Genomic DNA, 15,828 nt, shown 5'->3' on the forward strand with positions numbered 1-15,828 from the left:
TCTCCCCACTGAGCTGGGAGCGGCAGCTCGGAGGGAGGGGAGGCCTTGAGGAAGCCACCATGACCATTCCAGGGAAGGGGCTGGAGGAGGCAAAGGCGGCTGCAGAGGCTTTTGACAGGAGCCCTGGGTGCTGCTGCGGGCAGGCACACGCGTGTGTGTGGCACAGTGCTGCCACTTCTCTCTCTATCCCAGCTTGCCTCGTCCTCCCGTGCCAGCGCTGGAGGCAGGGGATGAGTGACCAGGGAGTCACGAGGAGCCAGACCCATGGCACTGCCCCGTGTGGCTCCCGTGCTCTGTCACTGCTGGCTTTCCTGCAGTGGTGATGGTAGCAGGTGGCATTTGCTCCATGAAACACCTTGTGGATTTGACTGTTTCACAGACTTCTAAAGTTGCTAGTATTTAATTTACCAAGGGACTAATAAAAAAATCTTGTTGGAGTCAAATAAAAACACATTTAATTCAGTACTTCTCTTGCAGTCTAAATCTCACCATACCTCTAATTTTAACTGTAGGCTGAATAATTTTCATCCTACTGCTTTAAAATCAGGGCTGTTCTGCTATGTTTGGGAAGTACAATGCTTTTTCTCTCTCTTAGTCTGATCTGTCCTGCCAAGCTTCTATTGCTCGGTGCTCTTGGATGTAAAAATAACATACAGCCAAGGATGATTTGCAAAGTTGGTTTTACTGTAAGCAAAATTGAAACATAAAGGATGCCAGCATACATTATGCAGATTGATTGATAAAAAAAAAATTAAATGCATAGTGTTAGTCCCAGTGAAATATTTAACCTTGTTCTCACATAATTGCTCATGGCAGAGTTTGCATTGTGTGATCACTACAATCATTCCTCAATACTTCTCTCTGGGTTTTGTTCCTCTGTGGCTTGCTGGTTCCTCATCTGCCAAGCCTTCTGCTGAAGCTGCAGTGGTTAATGTTTGTCTAATTAAAGCACTATCTTATTCCCTGTTCTTTGAACTACCTGATTGGTTTTACACAAGTCCAAGTACTTCCATTTGAGATAGACTCTTGGCATGACAAATACAGGTGTGATAGTTGTAGCCTGGCAGTGCTTTAAACCATGGAGACAGCTGTAGGTGAAGCCCTGAAGCAGGTAGGGCTATTCCAAACACTGCATCTGCAACACCCTTGTGCATGTGGGGAGAGAGAGCAGAAATACGAGGGAAACACCATGGTATGCGTGTGATTGTAGTGCATCAGAAACACTGCTCCCCTGGGTCCCTGGCTTAGGATGAGCATGGCAAGGCTAGAAAAACACTGAAAGTGGCACGAATCCAAGATTGAGCAAACTCAGTCTGCTTATGTACAAGATCTGGGTTGATCTAATTTTGCCTTTAGAGTTTGGCTTCTTCACAGGAATTTGAATTGTAAAGTAGTGACTGATACTTATTTAGTTTTGAGTTAATTTGAATCTGCATCTCGGCAACAACTTGTGTCTTTGGACAGCACAGAAGACACTGTACTGTACGCTTCTGTAACAGAAGTGTATAGAAATGCTTTACACCAAGTTGTTTCACCTCTCAGTATGGAGAAAGTCTCAGTGCTGCCATTCCGCCTGGAAGTGGAGCCACAAAACCCATCCTGCCCTGCCGTGGGGCCGTGCTGCCAGAGAGAGGGCGTTGGAAGCAGTGAGACTCCCCTGGGTCTCACTGGGCAGGGGCACTGTTCCTCCCAGGCTGGCACATGTTCCACTTGCTAATGTTATCTGTGGACTTTGGCCCATAACATCTTTCCTTGGGAAGCTTTGCTTTATTTCCACTATCAAAAAGGCAGAACAGATATCTGTTGTAAAATGCCAGTTAACCCAATGGGAAGAATGATGATGTCTGACTCCAGTTCAGAAGGCTGAATGATTTCTTTATTATAACTATGTTATAATACATTAATATACTATATAAAGGAGGATACTAAAAACTACATGCTGCTTTCTTTAACTACCATATCTAACTACTTCACAACTCGTGACCCTGTTCTCCAGAGTCCAGACACAGATGGATCCGATTGGCCACCAGACTCAAAAAACTCTCACCAGAATCCAATCAAGCAATCACCCCAGGTAAACAATTCTCCAAGCACATTCCACATGAGAAAAACAAGGAGCAGAAATAGAAATTGTTTTCTCTTTCTTTCTCTCTGTGTACCTCTATGAAAAATCCTGAGAGAGAAAGAAATGTGCTTGCCACAGATATCTGCTCGCTTTCAAGTGTGAGTCAGTTTGCACAACCACAAACCTCCAGTTTGCCAGGCTAGTTCTGGAGAGCCTCGGCAATAGTCCAAGCTTATGGAGACAGGCCAGCAGCTGTCAGCCATGTGAGTGGGAACAACTGATGTTTTACATAAGAAAAGATAACTTGGTTTTAGTTGGCTTTGTCTATCTATTTTCTACCTTGGAGTAGTTTCAACCCCAGTTTACCAGTCTGCTAGGTCAAAGTAAAGCAGTCAGCTGTTTGCCCTATCAGCCTGACATCAGCAGGACCAATGGCAGTGATCTGTGATGGTTATTTGTGCTTCCAGAGGCTGTGGGATCTCCCCAAAGATCAGCCCTGTGGGATGGAGCACTAGACAAACACAAAGCAGGCATGGGGGCAGCTGGAGGTGTCTGTGCATGGGTGGTTTGTTCACTGATTGAGTGCAAGGCTGTGCTGATCAGACTTGTCCTGCAGCAGCTGCATCATCTGGTTGTGCCTTTCCGTCATCAACAAGCAGGTGTTGGCCACAGAAACAGGCAGTGCTTCATTGCCAGCTCCCTAAAAGCTGCCACCTGAAAAGCTAGTTGTGTATTTGTAGCCATAGACTTATCTGCTGTTGAAAAAAACCACGTGTACAAATGTATCCTCACCCAGCTAGGCAGACACGAGTGTCCTGTTCATTTGTCTGCTGCCCTAGTGACTACTGCCCTGTTCATCCCATATTGCCCACGGAGCATTTCCAGCTCTTGCAAACGGACGGTGGTGGAGCATAGAGCAGCACTGACCAATGTCACTTGTCACGTGCTTCTGAAGGACAAGATGGGGCGCAGAGTTTGGAATACACTTAAAAGGATATCTTCGCCTGAACTCCTCCATGGCTTCAGCACAACAGTAGAAATGGTCTTAGTAGAAGCACCTCTTCCTATATTGAAGATAAATTTATTAAGAAAAATGTAGACTACAATGAAGGACCACTTAAAAAATTAAAAAGAAAACAAAGATGTGTTCAGTGAATAGTCTCTGTCAGAGCAGGGCTTCAAATAGGTGTTCCCTTTGTGCACCACCTCAGCCTGGGTGAGGTACAGAGTTTATTCAAATTGAGTTGATCCGGTAACTGATTTGTCAGAGAGGCTGTCCAATAACAGGGTGTTTGGTGACTGATCAAGGGGTGAGATGAGAAGAGGTGTGGCTGTTCAGGGGCAGAGGGGAGACTGAGTCACTGACACGTGCTCTGGGGACTGAAGTGGTTCATTCTCTTATCTGTAAAATGGTAGTGACAGTCCCTGCTCAGCAGCCTTGCTATGCCTAAGCTAGTCATGGCTAATGTCACTGTTTGAAGTGACTTGTCGCTGTTGCTTTCCTTGGAATTGCAGTATTTCTGCTCAGCAAAGGTACAGCTAACCTAAAAGTAAAGGAGTGAAAACAGTAAGTGTGAGATTATGTGGTGCACAGGAAGAGGAGGCAGCTCATTCCAATAAAGCATGCAGTGGCATGTTGAGGTGGAGCTGTGAATCCTGGCTGCAGGATGCAATCTAGGATCTGCCTGGGCTTTGAAACTGGATGTGGCAATCAGACGGCAGTCATGTTCTCTGCTGCTGTGGCTGGCAGTATTTTGAAAAACAGCTTTGACACAGACATGCATAACTGATGACAATGGCCTTGTGAATGTAGATACAAAACAACCAACCCCGACCCCAGAATGCAGCAGGTGGGGACTGATTTCTCCTTCATGGGAAGTCCCATTTATTGCAGTGGAGGCTGAGGCCCGTGTTCCAGGCACAGCAGTCTTACAGACTCATAGAATTGTTTAGGTTGGAAGAAATCTCTAGGATTTAATAGGCGGTTTCCAGGTGTGATCTGTGGTGTGTTCTGATACTGAAGTATGGATGTGGGGGTAAGATGTGCAAACTGGAGCCTTCTGTTACAGAGCAATGGAATCCTGCTGTGGTGCAGCACCAGAGCTAACGGCCTCCTGAAGTCACCCAGAGCTGGGTCCTGGCTTTGGACAGCAGCCGAAGCAGTGCTGTGCAGGTGGACAGAATCGGAGAGCGAGCGGGCTGTGGGAGCCTGCGGTTGGATCGGGAGGGAGCAGGGCTGGCCCGTGCAGCCCCCTCTGCTCTGTCAGCAGAGCCAGGAGCCCCTGGCCACAGCTCCCCGCTGAATACGGACCAAGACCCCCAAGACCCGGTCGTTTCCAGCGTCCAGGGGCTGCTTCCTCGCAGGGGTGCTGCGTGCCCGTGGCAGCGGTGCCTGCGGGCGGTACAGGGTGAGCCGATGAGCGACTTGCTGTCTGGCACGGCTGAGATGGTTTCGGTGAGACTCCTGGTGACTCGGTGGCCCAGCTGACATGCCGCCGGGCCCTGGGCTGGCCGGAGGGCCGTGCGGGGATTGTCGGCACCTCCGTGCTCCCGGGCTGCCCGGGGGGAGCGCAGGGAGCGGTGAGTGCGGATTTCTCTTGCAGGGGTGGGCTGTGTCCTGTGCTGTTACCAGGCGGAGCTGCAGTAAAACGTCGCTGTGCACATCGCACATACTGCGACAGGGGCTGTCTTTAACTGTGGGAGTGTTCTGTACACCAGCTCCAGACCAAACAGGGCTCAGCCTCCTCCTCCGCTCATGCAGGCATGTTGGGAGGATGAATCTCATCAGGTGTAGCTGCATCCAGACACCTCACAGGCGTTCGATTACAGTAATATCTGCCTCGTTCAATGCCCAGAGGGATAAAATAGCTAAGGGGATGCTGCTCTTTTTTTAAACGCTATTTATCTTTTATTACGTGGGTTAAAGTCTTTGTTCCAAACACAGTCCAAGCTGCCTTTGAAATCAGCAATGTAACTGCATCCTCTCAGCCACTCATGGACAGCATAATTTCCTTTCTTTTTCATACAGTCTCGTTCTGTTTCTCCCTTCCCGAAGGCGAGAGGCTCCGGGGCACTGGCAGCGCTGTGGTCTGACGCGGAGAGCTGGCAGGCGGAGCCGTGCAGTGATTCAGTCACTCTCACAAGGTCACGCGGTGAATCGCTGCTGCTGCCAAGAATAGCACCCCGAGTCTCTTGGCTCTCTCAAGCCCACCCTCAGCACTCCAGCCTCCTTTCCTTGATGAGCATGATTTGATTCATAATGCAGCAGCTCTGCTCTGAGGCTGGCTACCTCTGTGATCCTGCAGCAGCTAGAGAGGAAAGCAGCCAGGCTCAGGCAGCGACAGAGATTGCACATGCCTGTAGCAAAAAGTCTAAACCCCAGAAATGGTATTTAGCAGCGTATCTTATCTACAGATAAGCTCATAAAATGTACTGTCTGGTTAAAAATAGGTTTTTAATTTTTGGGAAACATCTCAGGCTTTTTTTTCTTTATTTTTTGCTGTAGTACAAAACTACCATTTCAATTATTCTTATTAGCTTTTTCTGGTCTTTTTGGAAGAGGACCAAATTATTGATGGGTAGTTTTAGCTTTTAATTGTGCCTCATGTGCTAAACTTATTCCTGCTATTTGTTTGCAATATGTTTAGGCTATGTTTAGGCAAATGCAAATGTAAGTGGTTATTCAGTGCCTTTGGCACTCTGAACAGAATGTACTGAACTCCTGGGGCTTGGTTACAAAGCTTCAGCCTCCAGCACTAACAAAGCCTGTGCAGGCAGCAGCTAAAATAGGAGAACTACCTAGGCTTGACGGAGGGGGTTCAGAAGATCTGGGAAGACCATGAATCATGTGCTTAGCTTGTTCTATGGACTGGGTAAATGAAATAAGGGCATTTTTGCCCACGTCCTGTTAGCTGAGGGTGCTCTGGAGGTCTGGCACACTCAGACTGTACCGCTGGAGCCTTTGCAATGTATAGTTCAGCAGCAAGGTTCCTCTGGGTGTACTGACAAGTCAGTGTGCTCCTGAGGCATAATGGAGGCTTCCCTTGGCCAAACGCCACAGTGCTGGGAGTGGCGCGGGCCAGCACGGTGCCACTGCCTGCTGCGTGGTCACTGGCACCAGCTCGGGATTTTTACAGTTGTTTGCCTGTTACCCAATCTATTTCAAGCTGTGATGGAATAAGGATGGCATTTGATTGCAGTACTGCGCACAACTGCTTGGCTTTTATAACCCGTGTTTTAAATGGGAGGTTTTTCTATGTGTGCTTTTGTCTTCAAATAACTTCAGGCTTGTAGGTTTATGCTTGGTGCTCTCTGCTGGCCTTTGCTGTGGCCTGACGAGATAACTTATGGCTCTTGCTCCAGAGGGTGCTGGGTTACTGAGGTGAGAAGCCCTCAAAGGAAGAGGGTAATGATGGCTGTGGGGCACATAGAACAGAGCCTCCATCCTGGGTGTAGGTCTCATGATGGAAATAAGGATGTCTTTGTAACTGTATTTTTTTGTTGGACTTTATTTATCATCTCTACAGTGTGTCTGTGTCTCCTGATCTTATGATTCAGAGGTGGCATACTCTGTAAAGACTTTAGTATCTGGTGCTACAGGATAAATCTCTCCTGACATGGCAATGATCAGCTGCTAATGCTGGGTCTAACACTGTTTTTCTGTGTTCTTGTGCCTCTAACAGTGGAATGAGTGGCCTCCATCCACCACCTAAAACTGGTGCTCTGTTGTACCCCACATCTGAGACTTGTGCAAGCAGCCTGTTGTGCAAGCTTGGCCCCAGAGTTTTCAGTGGATTAGGTACATTGGTGGTTATAGTGAAGCTTAGTCTCATGTCACTTGTTTCAGTGCTGTGGGGAGTGGGGCAGCAGGCTTGCTCCTTCCTGCAAGTGAGTGCAGCCAGGAGATGGATGTTTGCCATCTGGGAGGAAAACCAGGACTGGCATAGCAGGTAGTCAGCCAGTCATGAGAAAAGGTAAAAAAAGCACTTAGTGGAGAGAGGGATGAAGTACAGAGAGGCAGGGATCAGTCGTAGATGTCTTCTGTCTCCTTACATCATAACCTGAGAAACTCTAGAAAGCAAATGACCAAAGCTGCTGCTTTAGGCTGTCTTTGAGTGAAAAGGAAAACCATGGGACATCTCTGCTTTATTCTGAATGTTTTTCAAGGTGTTGATAACTGATATCCATAAAACAAAGATGCATTGGTTGTCATTTGAAATTAGATTTCTGCCCATATATTCTTTTGCTTTCTTGTTTTGATGGCTTAGTTTTTTATAAAAAAACTTTTGATTTTATATTTCCAAGCTGCACATACAAATATCAGATTTGGGGCAACTGTGTACCTCATTGATGCACATAAATATCTGATACCTGTGACACCCCAGGACTGGAGCTTTCTCCCAGCCTTGAAATGCCTGAGCCCAGGAGCTGCTGAGCCATTGTGCAGGCTGGTGCTGCATGCGTGAGAGACAATCACCTTCTGCACAAAGTGAAATTTCAGCTGATGAAACCTCCACCTGTGTATAATGTAGGTTAGAGGGAAATCTGGAATGGCTAGTATGTTAGAGTGAGCTACAGTTTGTGCTCTTGGGGTCTCAGGGATGGCTCATTACTGCAACTGCTATTTCCCCAGAAAACCTTCACTTGAAGTAAAGAGGCAAATTGTAGCAATTTGGCCCAATGCAAGTACGTGATGCCCCAAAATCTAACTGTGCAGTCACTAAAGAGAAGGCTGCTTGAGTCAGCTTTCAGTGAGAAGTATACAAAGAATTTGATCCTTAAAAAATCTAGCTAAATCATTGTCTAATTTTAGAGTACAGGTCCTCTACTACAGATACTATCTGAGTGGTGGCTCAGAACCACTGAAGCCAAGGCTAACATCCTATCTTATCCTGGTTTTACTAAATCAGACTTAGGGCCAATAATATTCTTACATGTACTTTATTGCTGTGTCCTTTCTGTTGATTTCAGGGTTATCAACCTTTCTGCAGCAAGATTTGAAGCAGCCAGATTCCAGCTTAGATCAAAGTCCCTAGGACTCGCTTGTGATTTCCAGTAAGGCTTCTTTATGGTATTCCTGATTCACATTTTGAAATCATAAGGTTTTATTGTGTTTGAAATGCCATAGGAATTTTCTGCTGACCTTTCAAAAACTTGTTACACTTCAGTGTCTTTTGCTTGTGATCTGCAAAACAACCTGTGTTCTGTACAAGCAATTCTTCACAAAGCTTTAGATGTGTTTTCCAGCACTTCCTGAGGGTGTCCCTGATCCAAACTCTGCTTTGGTGTGAATGCATGAGAAGCTGAGAGACTGATTGCTTTCTGCAGCCCACCTCCATTTTTCCTCTTGTGTTAAGGGCCATAAAGCAGAAAACTAATTGAAAAATGGGAGCTGAAGACAGTGCTGTGTATATTCTTGTGAGAGCTGGTTGCCCTTCTTATTCTTTGCCTCTTTACTCAGTTGTTATGTATTTGGATTGAAAATGGAGGATTTTTGTCTGGCTGAGGCGGGCTGGCTGCCAGCTGGTGGCCAGCAGTGGCCCAAGGGCTCCTGGCCCTGGACAGGCCACTTGTCCTGTGGTATTTGCAGCAGCTGGCTCTGGATGATCAGCTTGCTTTACTTAGAAGGCTGATACATCCATGGGCTGTGACATGATAAACTGAGCAGCTGATTGCTTTGGAGCCTGCAGAGCACAACAGAGGATTGAGTTTTGTTGATTTTGAGCCTATAGAAGGCAAAAGTAACACTGTGGCATTCTTTATTTGCGTGGTCCCAAGATGGAGTATGGCACATTGCAAAGCGTGGTGGGAGCAGACAATGCTTGTGCTGAGAGCAGAGGCTGAAGCGTCTCCTGTCATGGAAAAGATGAACAAGCCAGTTCCACACCAGCTTTCTTTTCTGAGACTTGTGAGTACTGTCAGTGTTGCTGATACTTCAATACACGAGCTGCTGCCCTGTGTGGGATTCACACCATCGTTGTGCAGGGTCCAGTGTCACCTTCCCAGAAATGGATGAAGGGGCAAGAGCTCTCTCCTCCTGTCTCCTGCCCTTCACAATTTGCTGTGTTGGGAGCTGCTTGAGCTACAGCAGGGGCAGGAGAGACCAAGGTGGCAGCAGAAGAGGAGAGAGAAGGGACCAAAGAGAGAGGAGATGCACGAGCCACAGGTAGAGAAGGCCAGGATGCTATCCTTTATTTTGGCCACTGTCAGCCTGTGCTGAGGAAAGGGCAGGCCTCCAGAGGTGTTCCCTGTTATGCCTGGCCACAGTAACCCATAGCTGGAGCATGGAAAAATCCATCCTTTCCTCCTGAGGGGTGGAAGAACCTGTCAAGTCCTGAAGATATCCATCCCAGGTGTGTCCCCTGTAGTCAGTGCTGCAGGAGTCAAACTCCTGCTCTGGCAAGCTCAAAGGACTATAATCAAAAGGCCAACAACAAGCTCACCTGATGCAGCTCTGGGCTTTTGGAAGCTCATGTTCCCAATCAGACATGATGTAAAAGCCTTATTCTACAGGCAGGTGATGCAGTACCAGTAAGTGAAGTCTCTGAAGGGATGAAATTGTCGGCTAAATTCTACTGCTGGAGGCCTTGTACACATGGAAGACAGCAGCTATATTTGCTGGGAAAACCAGTAGGTGCAGGACCATCCCTCTGACCAGGAAGCACTTAAATAGAAGAACCTGCAGATTCCTTTTGAGTTTTTATTTTCTTGCTACAATTTAGGCAAAGAGGACTAGATTTTTCTGGAACATACACCTACAGTGGAGAGTCCTGTGTGCATTTGTCATTCCTATGAGCAATTAATATCAGGGTTGACTGAACAGCAGCTTGTGTGGATGCACCAGGTGTTTTAGGCAGACACTTGGAGAACAAGATATTGATTGATCCTAAGATCTTTTTTTTTTCACAGGTGTTCTGAATGGGGCAGCTGGGACAGAAATCTTCTTTGGTGAACCTGAGACACTTGGGTCTCTTTTATTGTCAAAGAGGGAATATGGCCTAATTAACCATGCTGTAGTCATTGTCAACACCCATGGTAGATCTCCTGAGCCAACAAATACCCCTTGCAGTGGATGTCCGTGGGTACAGAACTGGATTGCTGAGAAACTTCTTGGAATTTCCTTTCCTTTTGCTTCCTTGGGAGCAGGATCTTCTCACAGCCACCCTTAGCCAGCATGAACTGCTCTTTTATAGAGTGGTGGATCCTTAACAGCCATGGTTGGTCTGTTTTCACTTTGTTTTACCTGTGCTATCCAGCTTGCTGAGCAGTGATACAGCTTTCTACAGCTTGGTACCTTTCAAGTACGAGGCAGGTACTTCAGGAAGAGAAGCAGTGATTCAGTGCTAAAGCTGCCCATTCTTTATACTCAAGCTTGTTCCTGTGTGTGTTTGGACACTCATGCATATCTCCTCTCCAGCATTTTACATCCCTCTTCTCTTTAGTGCTTTATCTCCCTTCTGCTCTTTAGTGCTCCTTATCTCTTGTCAGCTCTCTGCTACAGAAGAGAGGGCACTGTTTGAGGGGAGTGCTGTGGATCAGCCTCATCTGGCATCTCCAGGAGTGCTGTGTGCGTGATGGTGGATGTTTCATGAGAGTCTGCTTCTCCTCCCACAGCCATACCATACATCTATGTTGCTGCTGCCTCCTGTAGCACATTCCATGCTTTGGTCTTCCCATCCCTGCCTGGGCTCTCTTCTGCAGGCAGCTGCTGCTGAGTAGCCTGTTTGCTGTCTGGCTGCATCCACTATCCCGATTTTGTTTTCTCTGTCATTCACTGATAGGTGAATACCTTGTGCAAGTTCCATACCCACCTGTCTGGAAATCGTTCTCTGTGTCTGGTTGTGAGTGAGATCTGCATGTTTGGTTCATCTTCCACTTCCTGACTCTGATTCTCCCCCCATTCCTGAGCAGTGTGGCTCTGCTGCACACATGAAAATTGTGCAGGGGCCAGGCTGGAGTGAGCCAGGAACACTCATCCCCTAGCGCTTTACACTCCTCACAGGTGCCTGAAGGAACCAGTGAAAGTGGCTGGTGTCCTGAATGTGCAAATGCAGGTGTGTGACAAATGAGCCAGTTGCCCATTTTTTTTGTGAAGTGAGTAAAGCAGGTGTATGTAGGCAGGCAGGGTTCTAGTGAGGGACCCTCGTTTGTGCATGTGGCTGCTCCAGTTTGTCCCCAGGGCCACGTTACTGCCTGTGGGCCTCTGCCCTCAGCCTGTGGTGAGAGAAGATGAGCAGCTGGCAGGAAGGTAGCAAGAATGTGCTACTTAAACATAGGTTGCTAATGGCTGTGTTCCCAGCCTCCAGATGTGTGGCTGCTCTGGGATGCCAGGACCTCCCTCTGTGCTGTGGCAGACAATTCCATTATTAGCTTAGTGGCAGCTTTCCATATGCCAACACTCATGACTGCAGGACTGTTTAATTTTCACTACTCTGAAGTATTTGGTTTGTCAGTTGTTAGCTTCTGCTTTGTAAAGATCAAATGCCAAAGTCCTTACCTAGATTTTTACTCAGTTAGAGGTGGGGCATGGATCCTGTATGAACAGACCATTAGACCTAGTCAGGATCAGGGGCAGGATCAGAGGCAGCATAAGGTCTTGAATTCAGAAACTCAGTCACTTCTAGGCTAATCAGTAGAAACTCCTTGTCTTCAGGGATGGGTGTCTAATCTCCCTTCTTCTGTTAATTTCTATTTGGAGAAATGAAAAATCAGTACTGCTAAAAGCACTGCCCACTCACATTTTGAAGCTGGACTGTGCAGATGAGGCGTGTGGTTGTGAGTGCCTGACTGAAGGTTCTGGCCCCTCTCTAGCGTGGAGAGCTGCTGCTGTGAGCAGATCATCCTGCAATTCACTGCTGGGGGCCTCTCTTTAATTATTGAGTGCCAGAATAGATGTATATTGAGTTACCTTGCTGGCAAATATAATCTCCAGCATCTTGTGTAACTGCAATATTCTCAGTTTTCCTACGTGCATAACATGGTCTTCTTCAAAGCATCTAAAACAAGACAAAATACAGTTTTATATATTGCTCGTCTAGCAGTACATGTTTCCAGAGAACAACAGGTTGTACACTGGCTTTGAGGATAGCCTTCCCTGGCAGCATGGATTGCTCTTACATACAGTCAAGCCTGCACTTGGATGTGCAGCAGAATGAAGTAGGATGTGCATGGTGCACTTTTAAACCAACCAACCAACCAAACCAAACAAAAAAAAAACAACCTCCAAAAAATTCAGGAAAAAGAGAGAGCAGTCTAAGCCAGCACAGCTTTATGAGAGGAAAGTTGTGCTTATCAAACCTGATTTCCTTTTATGACAAAGTAACCCACCTAGCTGATCAAGGGGAGCCACTTGATGTAATCTTTTGAGATTTCAGTAAAGCTTTCAATACTGTCTCTCATAATATCCTTCTGGACAAACTGTCCATCTCACAGCTGGATAAACATGTCATGGGATGGGTGAGCAACTGCTCGGGGGTCAGATGCAGAGGGTGGCATGAGACTGGCACCGGTCCCTTAGTGGAGTGCAGGGCTCCACCCTTGGCCCTGTGCTCTTTAACATCTTCATAAATTACTTGGATGCAGGACTGCAGGGATACTAAGCAATTTTGCAGATTCTACAAAACTGAAAGGAGTTGTTGACTCCCTCGAAGGCAGGGAGGCCTGCAGAGAGACCTCAACAAAACAGGACTGGACAATCACCAAACCTGTGAAGTTCAACAGTGCTGGATTCTGCACCTGGGATGGGGCAAGCCTGGATCTACAGACTGCCTGGGGAAGGAGATGCTGGAAAGCAGTGCCTGGAAAGGGTCCTGGGGTCCTTGTTAACAGAAGGTTGAACATGAGTCAGCAGTGCCCTGGCAGCCAGGAGGGACATCCCTGTCCTGGGGGCATCAGGCACACAGCGTTGCCAGCTGGGCAAGGGAAGGGATTGTCCTGCTCTGCTCTGCACTGGGCAGCCTCACCTCGAGCCCTGGGGACAGTCTTGGCCACCACAATATAAGAAAGGCATTAAGCTGTTAGAGAGTGTCAAAAGGAGGGCAACGAAGACCTGAAGGGCTTTGTGGGGAAGCCAGATGAGGAGTGTCTGGGGGTTAAGCGTGGAGAAGAGGAGACTGAAGGAGACCTCACCATAGTCTACAGCTTTCTCATGAGGAGAGGAGGGGCAGAAGGTGATCTCTTCTCTGTGGTGACCAGTGGCAGGACCTGAAGGAATGGCCTAAAGTTGTCAGAGGAGGTTTAGGTTGGATATTAAAAGAAATGTGTGGTTGGACATTGGAACAGGCTTCCCAGAGAAGTGGTCACAGCATCAAGCCTGACAGAGTTCTAGGAGCATTTGGACAATACCTTCAGGAACACTGTGTGACTCTGCAAGACCAGGAGTTGGACTCCATGGTCCTTGTGGGTCCATCCCAGCTCAGCATATTCTGTGATTCTGTGGATTTTGCTCTCACTGCTCTGAAATATTCCATTTGTGAGCTGTTGCTGTAGAAGATCTGGCTGACATGTCTTGATGGAACTGCAGTGGAAGTTCTGGCCAAGTGGTGCATGACTCCAGAGGCTGCCTGCATCTGTGCTGGCTGTACTGGTGTCACTTGCAGGAGCACTTGGAGGTGGAGGCGGGGAGAGAAAATCAACATACACATTTATAATTTTCCCATCTTGCAGAGATGCAAATGGCCGCCAGTATTCCCTCATCCCTTCTCTGTCCTGCTGTCACACACAAGCTGCAGGCATCAGGGCTGCAAGCAGTGGTTCAGGAATTAGCCATGGATCCCTTGACCTTTGGTTCCTGTAAAATCCTCTGGATAAGAAGTCTCCAGTGCTCACAGCCATGATACAAATATTACATATGTTCTTTCTAAGTATGGCAAGCAAACCTTGCCATTCCTTATTTTGCAAAAGAAATAAAACCGGTGAATTCCATGTAATCCTGATGACCGTTAACAAAAGAAAGAAACATTACCCAATGCCTAAATGGAAGAAAAGGCAGCATTGTGGTTAGTCACAAGTTTCAGAGAATTTCCTGAGTCAGGCAGGAGCAGCGAGCCCGAGCTCCCTCCAGTGTGACCCCCCGGCTTTGTCCCCTGCAGCAGCGGGCAGGTCCTGGCAGGGTGACTGCAGCTGGGATCTCTGGCGCTGCTGTATCCTGGCAGGGAGGCAGGGCTCCATCTACCGCTGTGTGGGGAGAAAGCAAATCAGCCAGGATGGCATTCCTTATTCCTCCGCACAGGAAAGCCACTGCGTAGCATGAACTACATGCGCTTTTCTTTTTTTCTTTTTTCTCTTTCTTCTTTTTTTCTTTTCCCCTGTGGCTTCACTTCCAATCCAGTTCCCTGACTGGGACATTGTGCAGGTCTGTAGCTGGGGACAGTCCCCACTTGATCATCATGTCATGTGAGGCTGGAGAAAACAGCATGGAAACAAAGTGACTTGTGCACTTGATTGTGCTTCTTCGGAAGCAGAATCTGAGACGAACCCTGATTTCCAGTCTGTTCATCTGACAGGATGGGGTTCATGCTCCAAAGCATGTTGAATACAAGGTTCTTGGGGGGCTGCAGGAGCAAGAACAGGGTCAGGATAGTGCACAGTTCTGTGGCTTCTTGCTTGATCTGCCAGTGCTCTGCCTCTGAACCTCCTGTTCTGGTACAGCCAGAGACATGTTTCTTCTATACTTACCTATAGCCAGGCATTTATGAGACAATGGAGAATGAGAATTTATGAGAATGGAGCTCTGCACGAGCCATAGGTCAGTCCTCTTCTGCCAAGCTTGGGGATGCAGTGAGGGGTGTGAGCTCTGAACCCAAGCCTGTATGCAAGTTCTGCAAGCAAATTTGTTTCTCAATACTTTCAGCTAAAATCCTACTCTTTGCCTTGCAGATTGTAGCTGAATAGTGGACCAGGCTGTCCAGGGCAGCTGTGGCCGCCCATCCCTGGAAATGTCCAAGGCCAGGTTGGACAGGGCTTGGGGCAGCCTGGGATAGGGGAAGGTGACCCTGCTGATTGGTGAGGTTGGGGGACAAGATGGTTTTTAAAGGTGTCTTCCAACACAGACCAGTCTGTGATTCTATATTAAAAACTGAATATTTTCCCCTGTCCTTGATATTTGCAATCACCTGAGTTAACCCTGCTGTGCTGGGTGAGATACTCTTTTATATAGCTAGTACTGCCCAGTTTGAATAACTCCTGAAGGATATTGTGTGCACAGTCGTTCTAGAAAAAAAAAAAAAAAAAAAAAAGGGCAGAATTTAGGATTTAGCATACTAGGAAAAGGTGCTAATTTCTCTTTGCAAGTGATTTGCTGGTACTGAGAACCCATCGTTATTCAGTGCTTGCAGGGAACATGAGGAGTGTCTGGTTCCACAAAAAAGCTTAACTGATAGTTCTGCACTGATGGCAGGAAGAGTTTGAGCTTACATTATTTGACTGGGAGAGCTTGTCTCAAGTTATGTGAACAGATGTGTCAGATTTGAGTTCAGCCGGCAGAAAAGGGACATCAATCTAGTCCCCTGCATTTCCCATTTTTGCTTGGGGAAAAAAAAAATCAGAAGTGAGTTTTTTTTCTTTTTAACTGGATTTTTCATTACTGTGAAACCAAAATGCAAACTCCTGGAAAAGAGGAGAGATTCACTTACATCCAACCCAGTTCTTAAAGCTTTTCACCTATTTGCCCAGCTGCCTTTTATTTGTCAGCATTTTCATGTGTGGAGCTGCAGTTATCTCTGAAAAACATCACAAACAGTTAAACACCCCAAAACCTTCCCTTC

General features: G+C 47.2%; 1 protein-coding gene across 1 annotated transcript in view; it reads left to right on the forward strand.

Moving 5' to 3' along the window:
- The window catches only part of LOC128812206 (uncharacterized), a 36,912-nt gene that overhangs the window by 14,226 nt on the left and 6,858 nt on the right, over positions 1–15,828 (forward strand). Inside the window, exons 3-4 of the mRNA XM_053986464.1 lie at positions 8,036–8,119; positions 8,843–8,972. Coding sequence (XP_053842439.1) covers positions 8,036–8,119; positions 8,843–8,972 — 214 coding nt within the window. The remainder of the gene's footprint in view (positions 1–8,035; positions 8,120–8,842; positions 8,973–15,828) is intronic.

Source organism: Vidua macroura, chromosome 10 (assembly GCF_024509145.1).
Source record: "Vidua macroura isolate BioBank_ID:100142 chromosome 10, ASM2450914v1, whole genome shotgun sequence".
NCBI classification, from domain to species: Eukaryota; Metazoa; Chordata; class Aves; order Passeriformes; family Viduidae; genus Vidua; species Vidua macroura.